Source organism: Myxine glutinosa, chromosome 9, assembly GCF_964187855.1.
Source record: "Myxine glutinosa chromosome 9, kmMyxGlut1.1, whole genome shotgun sequence".
NCBI classification, from domain to species: Eukaryota; Metazoa; Chordata; class Myxini; order Myxiniformes; family Myxinidae; genus Myxine; species Myxine glutinosa.
The window spans coordinates 56,436,362-56,447,536 of NC_136269.1; the positions used below are offsets into that span (position 1 = coordinate 56,436,362).

Here is an 11,175-nt window from a genome sequence, read left to right on the forward strand (position 1 = left end):
CACCCACACAGACCCCACCCACAAACCCCACCCACACAGACCCCACCCACACAGACCACACCCACACAGACCACACCCACACAGACCACACCCACACAGACCCCGCCCACACATAAGAAAGCATTGGGGGCTTTTGATGATAAGAGGTTTATTTTAGAAAATGGAATTGATCGTCTCCCTTATGGTTATATAAGTATATAAGATATATATATATATAAGTGATAAGTTAAAAAGGGGGGTTAGGGATTTTAACGGGCTACCGCCACCTTTTTTACTATTATATAAATGATAGAACCAAGTATCAACCAGACTAAAGAGTGGAGGTGTAATCAACCTTGGTATATAAATGGAAAACATAACGAATGTGAAAAATATCAGATTCAAGAGGTTGAGAGAATCACTGGTCAGAAGGTTCTCAAGACGGATAAACGTATTCATTTGTTAAGTGGGGTAATGGAGGGTGGGAAGAAAAATATATTAGAGTGGAGTGAGAACTTTAATGGTTATCAATCGGATAATAAATATTATAATTTTAAAATGGTATGTGGGAGAGGAGGAGGTCAAACAAGAACCCTCCGTGAAACATACCACTTTATACTTTCACAACAAAAGGTTAAGGAACCTGTATACTTTATAAATATACTTGATGGGGATGAGTTCTATAGGAGAATGGAACTCTTAAAAAAGTTAGAAAGAGATAATATATTTATAGGCTCATTAGCAGAGTGGTCTAAGGAACTACATTAAGGGGGTAGTGGGGGGAATAGGGTAAAATTTACATGGAAGTGAGAATGATCATAGGTTCATAAGGCTAGAAGGATTATAGGTTCATAAAGGAAGAAAATCATAGGTTCATAAGGCGAGAAGGATTATAGGTTCATAAGGTGAGAAGGATTATAGGTTCATAAGGCGAGAAGGATTATAGGTTCATAAGGCGAGAAGGATTATAGGTTCATAGAGGGAGAAATAGAGGTGTTTATGATTTTTTTTAAAACAGGGGGGTAAATGACATTAGATAGGGATTTCCCATGTTAAACGGAGGTGTCCCAGAAGCAACATTTATCACCTACTGGCGCTTTTCAGTTGAATAAACGTTACGCTGAGGTCCCCCGTCGGTGAAGTGATGTGAGTTGTCAAAGTGGAAAACGCAAGGCGGCCATCTTGGATTTTGACCTGGCGACCCAATTTGCAATAGCGTTCTCCCTTATGGCTATGCGTAGATACACCCACACACCAGATTAGAAGTTAGTAGTTCGTTTAGTTTTCAAGATATTTCGCTCACAAGGTTCAGACATTCATAGCGTCAGACATACATGGCGGCGGTCATCTTGGATTTTGACGTGGGTTGCACCCACACACCAAATTAGAATTCGGCCTTTCGCTTACGCACGCACGCACGCATGCACGCACGCCTGCACGCACGCACACACGCACGAACGCCCGCACACACGCACGGATGGACGGACGGACGGACGGACACACGGACGGAGGGGAAAACCATAGTCCCCCTTTCGCTCCGCGGTGCGACGGGGGACAATAAACCTTCTGGGCTCCTGGACTATATTTATCGGGAGGTGTGGTTCGTGACGACGAAAGCTCACATTGCATCAGCCTTCAGGAAAAGTTGTTTCAGCATCGTCATCGTTGTCGTCGTCATCATCATCGTCTTCATAACCATCACCATCATCGTCACTACCACCATCATCGTCACCACCATCATCATCATCATCACCACTACCACCATCATCATCATCATCATCATCACCGCTACCACCACCATCACCATCACCATCATCACCACCACCATCGTCACCATAACCACCACCACCATTATCGTCATCACCACCACCACCATCATCATCATCATCATCACCACCACTACCACCATCATCATAACCGCTACTACCACCATCACCACCATCATCACCACCACCATCATCACCACCACCACCACCATGATCATCATCACCACCACCACCATCATCATCATCATCATCATCACCACCACCACCACCACCATTATCATCATCACCACCGTCATCATCATCACCATCATAATGATAATCATCATCATTACCACCACCACCACCATCATCATCATCACCACCACCACCACCACCATCATCATCACCACTGCCACTATCGTCACCACCGCTACCACCATCATCACCACCACCACCACCATCATCAACATCATAATCATACGCCATGTAGTTTAGAATTTAGATACTGGAGGTTCCAGTGCTTTTCATTGTAAAAACAAATAAAAAAAACTTCTATATCTGGTACGTGTGGTTCGTGTGTTTGTCGTATGAGGGTTTCAGATAAGACGAAACCTTTCTTCCGTCCCCACCTATCCACGTCTATGTAATTCGAGGTTAAATTCGCCGCTTCTCGCTTGGACGATTCCCGAGTCGTTCTGAAGGACGATTTTGCAATCCTCCACCAAGCAACTGCTGAAGAACTTGCTTCTCACATGAAAAGGTCTCTTTTTCTTCGATAACTTCAAGCTCAAGGAGCGTCTTATAAATGAAATCCTTGAATTGTTCCTTTCGTTTTCAATTTATCAATCTTAACATAGTGGCCAGTGCTGGAGTTGCTCATTTAGTAAATTAATATGACATGAAAAGTTACCTAATTAGGCGGTGTATAAGAGGCCAATAGTTTTTTTTAAGATGGTGGCTGTTTTATCCAGTGACATTTTACTTCCTCTGTAAAAGTTCCGCCTCTTCTTGTGTCCGCAAACCCACCCCGATAAAATATGTTATTTATATTGCATACGTTTTTAATTGTCTTTTGAATAAGCAAAGTAAACCGCAGGGTGTCCGACTTCCGAGTGGCAGTGGCGGCGCCGGGTGGAATTAGAGCGGCCGGTACAGTTGGGCGAGACGGCGGGGGTAGTAGCAGTTTGGTGAGGGAAGAAGGAACGAGAAGCTGAGGGAAATGCGCTTTTGCCGAAGCTGGAGGACAATGACAATGTGGCCAAGCTGTTGTTAACTCGCGTCTTCTCGCCTCGCCGGTAGTACGAGCTGAGGCGAGACCGAGTGGCGGCACCGCCGACGGGCAGACGCATCTTCCCGACCATGGGTCGAATGAATCCGAATCGTGTGCGGTTGATGTGTATGCTTTCGCTCACCTTGGTCTTCTTCGTGGTCGAGCTGGTGGTGAGCAGGGTGAGCGAATCTTTGGCGATGTTGTCGGATTCCTTTCACATGCTGTCGGACGTTATCGCTTTGAGCGTCGCCCTGGTCGCCGTGAAGTTCGCCGAGCGGACCGAGGCGACGAGCAAGAACACCTTCGGGTGGATCCGGGCCGAGGTGATGGGTGCGCTGGTGAACGCCGTGTTCCTCACCGCCCTGTGCTTCACCATCGTGCTGGAGGCCATAGAGCGCTTTACGGATCCCCAGACCATGCAGAGGCCTATCCTTGTGATCGGTGTGGGTCTCGGTGGACTTCTGATCAACCTCATTGGTTTGTGCCTCTTTCGGGGCCATAGTCACGGACATGGCAACGGACACGGGCACGGAAAGGCCAACAAGTCGAGTAACGGCTTGCGAGGTCGTGATGGGCCCGGGGAGAGGTCTCACTTCATATCTTCAGTAACCGGCACCGGGGGCACGAGTGCTGCTGCTGAGGAAGGAGTGACAGCGGCGATCAAAATGGGTACGAGACGGACACGGGCTCATGGAATATAGAAATGGATGGATCGATGGATGTGTGGATGGATTGATGGATATGTGGATCTGTGGATGGAGGAATGGATCACTGTATCTGCGGATGGAGGGATGGATCACTGTATCTGCGGATGGAGGGATGGATCACTGTATCTGCGGATGGAGGGATGGATCAATGTATCTGTGGATGGAGGGATGGATCAATGACGATGTATCTGTGGATGGAGGGATGGATCAATGTATCTGTGGATGGAGGGGAGGGATGGATCAATGACAATGTATCTGTGGATGGAGGGATGGATCAATGTATCTGCGTTTGGAGGGGAGGGATGGATCAATATCTGCGTTTGGAGGGGAGGGATGGATCAATGTATCTGTGGATGGAGGGATGGATCAATGTATCTGCGTTTGGAGGGGAGGGATGGATCAATGTATCTGTGGATGGAGGGATGGATCAATGTATCTGTGGATGGAGGGATGGATCAATGTATCTGCGTTTGGAGGGGAGGGATGGATCAATGTATCTGTGGATGGAGGGGAGGGATGGATCAATGTATCTGTGGATGGAGGTATGGATCAATGTATCTGCGTTTGGAGGGGAGGGATGGATCAATGTATCTGTGGATGGATGGAGGGGAGGGATGGATCAATGTATCTGTGGATGGAGGGATGGATCAATGTATCTGTGGATGGAGGGATGGATCAATGTATCTGTGGATGGAGGGATGGATCAATGTATCTGCGTTTGGAGGGGAGGGATGGATCAATGTATCTGTGGATGGAGGGGAGGGATGGATCAATGTATCTGTGGATGGAGGGGAGGGATGGATCAATGTATCTGTGGATGGAGGGATGATAAATGTATCTGCGTTTGGAGGGGAGGGATGGATCAATGTATCTGTGGATGGAGGTATGGATCAATGTATCTGCGTTTGGATGGGAGGGATGGATCGATGTATCTGTGGATGGAGGTATGGATCAATGTATCTGCGTTTGGAGGGGAGGGATGGATCAATGTATCTGTGGATGGAGGGATGGATGTGTGGATGGAGGGATGGATCACTGTATCTGCGGTTGGCGGGATGTATCAATGTATCTTTGGATGGAGGGATGGATCACTATCTGTGGATGGAGGGATGGATTAATGTATCTGTGGATGGAGGGATGGATTAATGTATCTGTGGATGGAGGGATGGATCAATGTATCTGTGGATGGAGGGATGGATCACTATCTGTGGATGGAGGGATGGATCAATGGATCTGCGTTTGGAGGGATGATAGGATCAATGTATATGTGCTTGGAGGGATGATAGGATCAATGGATTTGCGTTTGGAGGGATGATAGGATCAATGGATCTGTGGTTGGAGGGATGATGGGATCAATGGATCTGTGGTTGGAGGGATGGATCAATGTATCTGTGGATGGAGGGATGGATCAATGGATCTGCGTTTGGAGGGATGATAGGATCAATGGATCTGCGTTTGGAGGGATGATAGGATCAATGGATCTGTGGTTGGAGGGATGATGGGATCAATGGATCTGTGGTTGGAGGGATGATAGGATCAATGTATCTGTGGTTGGAGGGATGATAGGATCAATGTATCTGTGGTTGGAGGGATGATAGGATCAATGTATCTGTGGATGGGATGATAGGATCAATGTATCTGTGGATGGAGGGATGATAGGATCAATGTATCTGTGGTTGGAGGGATGATAGGATCAATGTATCTGTGGTTGGAGGAATGATAGGATCAATGTATCTGTGGATGGAGGGATGATAGGATCAATGTGTATGTGCTTGGAGGGATGATAGGATCAATGTATCTGTGGTTGGAGGAATGATAGGATCAATGGATCTGTGGATGGAGGGATGATAGGATCAATGTATCTGTGATTGGAGGGATGATAGGATCAATGTATATTGTATATGTGGTTGGAGGGATGATAGGATCAATGTATATGTGCTTGGAGGGGTGATAGGATCAATGTATCTGTGGTTGGAGGGATGATAGGATCAATGTATATGTGCTTGGAGGGATGATAGGATCAATGTATCTGTGGATGGAGGGATGATAGGATCAATGTATCTGTGGTTGGAGGGATGATAGGATCAATGTATCTGTGGTTGGAGGGATGATAGGATCAATGTATCTGTGGTTGGAGGAATGATAGGATCAATGGATCTGTGGATGGAGGGATGATAGGATCAATGTATATGTGCTTGGAGGGATGATAGGATCAATGTATCTGTGGTTGGAGGGATGATAGGATCAATGTATATGTGCTTGGAGGGATGATAGGATCAATGTATCTGCGTTTGGAGGGATGATAGGATCAATGGATCTGCGTTTGGAGGGATGATAGGATCAACGGATCTGTGGTTGGAGGGATGATAGGATCAATGGATCTGCGTTTGGAGGGATGATAGGATCAACAGATCTGTGGTTGGAGGGATGATAGGATCAACGGATCTGCGTTTGGAGGGATGATAGGATCAATGGATCTGCGGTTGGAGGGATGATAGGATCAATGGATCTGCGTTTGGAGGGATGATAGGATCAATGGATCTGCGTTTGGAGGGATGATGGGATCAATGGATCTGTTGTTGGAGGGATGATAGGATCAATGGATCTGCGTTTGGAGGGATGATGGGATCAATGGATCTGTGTTTGGAGGGATGATAGGATCAACGGATCTGCGTTTTTATTTTGATTTTTTGTGTGCATAGCTGAGGCTCGTGGAAGAGCGAGCACACTGAACGAATCAGGCCGTAATACACAAACAGGACGCAAAAGGTACAGTGCAGAGAGGGGAACACCAATGGCAGAGTTGAAGGCCAAAATAGAGGGAGACCTGGTTGTGAGGAGGAATTAGGGCAGTAGTATCGGATGGATACAGAAGGAAACTCCAAGGTGGGGGAGGGAGAGTGGGTAACGAGGGTAGAAAAGATCATGGGTTTGGATTGGAAATTACCTGAGATGGGGCCTGGGGGTGAACAGCTGTATTGAAGACATGGAGGGAAGCATGAGATTTAAGAAAATGTGGAAGTTTCTTTCACAGGCCTGAAATAAAGAGGGGAAAAAAAATGAGTGGAGGTGAGCAGTGATCCTGGATTTAGGTCGTTTCACCAGAAGGGGGTCGATTGTGGAGCGTGCGAGTCCTGCAGACACCTGGGGAGGACAAATCACGGAAAGAGCAGACGGTGAAAGACTAGGAATGAGGCGGTAGAAGACAGAGAGACCACCTGCCTATTGGCGATGCCAGTGATAGGAATGGATGGATTGGTGTTTGGATGGATGCATGGATTGGTGGTTGGATTGAGGGGAGGTTGGAATGCACCTAAATACATGGTGCAGCTGTTTGGTAATTAATATTATGTATTCAGTTGTCTCAATGGGTGGGGGTGGGAAGAGAAAGGTGTGTGTGTGTGTGTGTGTGTGTGTGTGTGTGTGTGTGTGTGTGTGTGTGTGTGTGTGTGTGTGTGTGTGTGTGTGTGTGTGTGTGTGTGTGTGTGTGTGTGTGTGTGTGTGTGTGTGTGTGTGTGTGTGCGTGCGTGCGTGCGTGCGTGCGTCCGTCCGTGTCCGTTTGTCCACCATATTTGCACATGTAACCAAAATGCCACTCGGTAGAGCACATACCTCCACATGGCTGAACAGTTTACGTTTTGTATCCTACTGATCGGTTGGATGTGGATCTGTCCTAAAATCGAATCGGTTGTTCTTGTCGCCTGACCAACTCATCCACCAAGTTCTGTCATAACTTGTCCATAACTTTTTGAGATATCCGCAAACAAACAGACAGACCAAGGTGAAAACGCCAACCTCCGTCCACCTTCGGTAAATAGTCCTTAACCCAACATGCTGAGCTGTAGGATTGTCCATTAGTCGTCGGTCATCCATCGTTGATGAGTAAACTGCGTCAAGGTCCTTGGGATGGATGCATGGATCGGCCGAGTCTTGCCGAAGGCAAAGTGATACGTGCTGCTTCCTCGCTTTGACGTTCGACATTTGAAAAGGACAAAGCACGGACAAACAACCTTAGGTTGGTAATGCCAGTGTACGATTTGATGAGCCTCATGGTAGCCTCCTGCGTTGAACTTCCTTGGAAGGGAACTCGTATTTTTAAATGCATTTGTACATCCTCAAACACTTTGAGGAATTTTACCTCCAGTGTATCTAAAGCTAATCCTGCTGAGCCTATGATTGAGGGAACATGTCCATGAAAATACCTTCCTTGTCCATGAATGTGTTACTCTTGTCCTTGGAGATGGATGGATCCATGTTGTTTTCAGTATGAGTGATGGCCTTGCTCAACTCTCGCTTCTGTTAATCTTGCGTCCCTTAGACCATCCTTCCTGAAAGGTCGAGTACCATTTTTGATGGGTACAGTTGGGCTTAACTCGCTAAACATTTCGATGGAACACATGAAAATATTTCCTAATGCAGAAACGATGGTGACGTTTTCGTTTATGATTGAGAACAGTACGGTACGGTACAGTGAGTGCTCTCTGAGTTTGCTCTTGTCCGGGATTTGACTTGAAAGAGCTCATTTCTCTGAATCACAACAACAACACTTGACTCATGTTAGCTCTGATAAGAAGTTTTCTTCTAACAGCAAATGTTTAACTTTTACAGCCCTAGCTCGAAAGGCATGTTGTCGTTTACTGTGCATTTCTGATGTCACAATTCCTCTTCTCCCTCATTTTCCCTGATCCCACAGAAGGGAAGGCTGCAGCATCAGGTGGAGTGCTGCAACTGAATGGCGATCCTCCAGGTGGCACGACCGTGGAGGTGGACTGGGAAGGCACGGAATCCCAGATGAATATGCGTGGTGTGTTCCTACACGTGCTCGGAGATGCTCTGGGCTCTGTGGTCGTTGTGGTAAATGCCCTGGTGTACTATTTCTATGAAGAAAGTTGCAAGAGGGAAAATGATAGCGGTGAAAAATTGCCACCATGCTGGGTCGTTTTTCTAGATCCAAGCCTATGTTTGGTAATTGTGTGCATCCTTTTGGGAACTACATTCCCGCTCCTGCGTGAATCTGGCCTCATCCTGTTGCAGACTGTGCCCAAGCACATAGACGTCAGGCAGCTTCTTGAGAAACTCCGCTCTGTGGATGGCGTGTTGGCCGTACATGAGCTACACGTCTGGCAGCTCGCGGGCAGCCGTATAATCGCGACGGCACACATCAAATGCCAGGACCCTGCATCCTACATGGAAACGGCCAAGCGAATCAAGGCTATTCTTCACGACGAAGGTATCCACGCCACGACGGTGCAGCCCGAGTTTGCCGACGATGGCCTCTCGGGTTCACGCATGGCCCTGTGTGACCTGTCGTGCCAGACACAGTGTGCTCTTAAGCAGTGCTGCACCACAGCTGGGAAGGCGGTGGTCTTGGCGGGTGATGGGGGCGAAAAGAGTGTGGCATCAAGCCAATCGGCGCAACAATTGTCACTCGAGACCATCCGGGAGACACCGGAGCCGAGCCGAGAGTCGCCGGCACTCAGCATCCAAGAGGAAAGTTCCGACGTAGTTTGACGAGAATTGACCCCACCTCCCCCTGGCCCTTCCCCATCTTGAACTGGTCTAAGCCCCGGTGGCCTGATCGTAATGGTTTTCAAACGGGCATCCACATCAAGCATGGGCGCAGTTTGTTGTTCTTGGTGAAAGTTTGTTTTTCCGTTAATTTTTCATCGCGAGCTTTCCAGTCCTATTTATTCTTTGAAAAAACAAAAACAACAAAAAAAGTTAATGGCAAACAAAGAAATGGTAAACTCATACCCTTTCAGCAACGGTTTATGTAACGTTTTATACCTACTGCACGAATATGAGTTTGAGTTGTGGATGTCATCCCTCCGAAGTAGTCCTTGGTTCGTGGAGTAGGGCTATGCCTGCTCGTTTGTGTGCTATGTCAATGACAAAGCACACTTTTTCATGGACTTGGAGTGAGAGTACAAGTCTGAAGTTGAGTGTGAAGTCGAGTATGAAGTCCAAAAGTTTTGTATCACCTCTTCCTCCAGGTAATACTCGCACACAATTAGAAAGGTTGAGCATTGTTCATTGGTGTAGTACTCACTAAGTATTGTGGGTTTTTTTCTTCTTTTTTTTCTCGACCTTGTTGGTCTCTGGTTTATTCCCTCCGGGTCACCTTCCCCCGTTCACCCTTTCCAGCCCCATTCCCTCCTGATAATCCACTCGTGTATGTTGTTGATTAGCTGAAAGCCGTTTACATCCATCGCTGATAAGAGCAGACGCCCTTTCTCCAGGACACCGTTCTCTGCAAAGAAGCCCTTAGCCAAATGCGAATGATCGCACTGCACGTCATCACGTGCTCCGTGTCATTGAAGGTGTTCCTTGTTGCTGCAAAATGGGGATTGAATTGATTATTGTTTTTTTTTGTTTTGTTTTTTTTGCAGAAAAAAAAAGTTTTCGTTTTTGTCATGGTTGAATGTGGATTGAGAGCACTTGGAATTCAGTGATGCAGTCTAATCAATTTGTAGCCTACCTTTAGTTTATTTCATGATATTGTTTGGTTAAAATGAATTATTTCTGTGCCACACGGAAAAGGTTTCGACGAGGACTTCCCCCTTTCCTCGGAGCGACGTCGCATCCTTTTGAAGTTGACTGGCATCGCTCTTCCCTAAAGGTGCCCTTTTATCTCCCTATGAACGTGTCTGATCCTTAAGTTACAGTGGTGTCACCAAATTTAGTTTTGATCTGTGTATTTGCTCTTGTGAAACGTTTGTCTTGGAAAAAAAATAATTTTTGGCTACTTGCCGTTAAGTGTGAATTCTGCTTGTTTAATACATTCTTAAATTGAAGATACAGTATGCATCACCGTTCTTTTCGGTTAGTTTGGAGTATGAGCTAGGGGCAGGGGAAGTGTGTGCAAGTATCCGTCTTGGATACATTTTTCCCTTCAGACTTTGGCAGCAAAACATCTAAGGCAGAGCTTACAAGCAATCGGTATACGGTTTGCACCACGTGACATGCAGGGGTTCAAGGCAGAAAAGTGAAGCAGAATGTTTAATCTAACATGGTGTCCGAATCAAATCGGAAAAAAGATTTTTGCCTCGATCAAAGAATACTCTGCGAAGTGTTGTACATTAGTTGAAAACAACTAGAAAGCATCCCAAAATGAAAAGCCCGTCCATGTCTGCTTTGTACTCGAACTAAACTTCATGAAAACTAGAAAAGAAAAGTCTTTTATTAACATGTTCTCAATATTCTCATAAACGTTTGTTGAAAATTTGACGACAAAAGCTTGAATTCTTTAAAAAAAGAAGTTATGGCCTTAAGACGAACACACACACGATTTCAAAACACTCGTCCGTTGCATGAGTGGACGGGCTAATAAACAGGAGCATTATTTCAGGTGGCAGGTATTTGACTGGGGTTACCATATTTGAACTTTCCAAAAAAAAAGAAAAAAAGAAAGACACTGCAGAAGGACACTGAAAAAGAGGACACTCCGAAGAAGGACACTGAAAAAGGGGAAACT

The 11,175-nt window shown here is 46.3% G+C and overlaps 1 protein-coding gene across 2 annotated transcripts; it reads left to right on the forward strand.

Annotated features, from left to right (window-relative positions):
* Positions 1-2,722: 2,722 nt before the first annotated feature.
* On the forward strand, positions 2,723-10,495 carry LOC137435374 (proton-coupled zinc antiporter SLC30A1). Of its 2 annotated transcripts, XM_068129114.2 has the most exons (3): positions 2,754-3,663; positions 8,395-8,555; positions 8,736-10,495. In XM_068129114.2, the coding sequence occupies exons 1-3, from the start codon at positions 3,084-3,086 to the stop codon at positions 9,210-9,212; spliced, it is 1,218 nt and encodes a 405-aa protein (XP_067985215.1). In that variant the 5' UTR covers positions 2,754-3,083; the 3' UTR covers positions 9,213-10,495. The 2 variants fall into 2 exon arrangements, with proteins under 2 accessions (XP_067985213.1, XP_067985215.1); XM_068129112.2 differs by having other exon boundaries at positions 2,723-3,663; positions 8,395-10,495.
* Positions 10,496-11,175: the final 680 nt, after the last annotated feature.

Bases quoted from the DNA above. Each gene is read 5' to 3' on its own strand.
- LOC137435374 (XM_068129112.2), top strand. From the start codon at position 3,084: ATGGGTCGAATGAATCCGAATCGTGTGCGGTTGATGTGTATGCTTTCG. The intron at 3,664-8,394 runs GTACGAGACGGA...CTGATCCCACAG, and splicing joins GACAGCGGCGATCAAAATGG to AAGGGAAGGCTGCAGCATCA.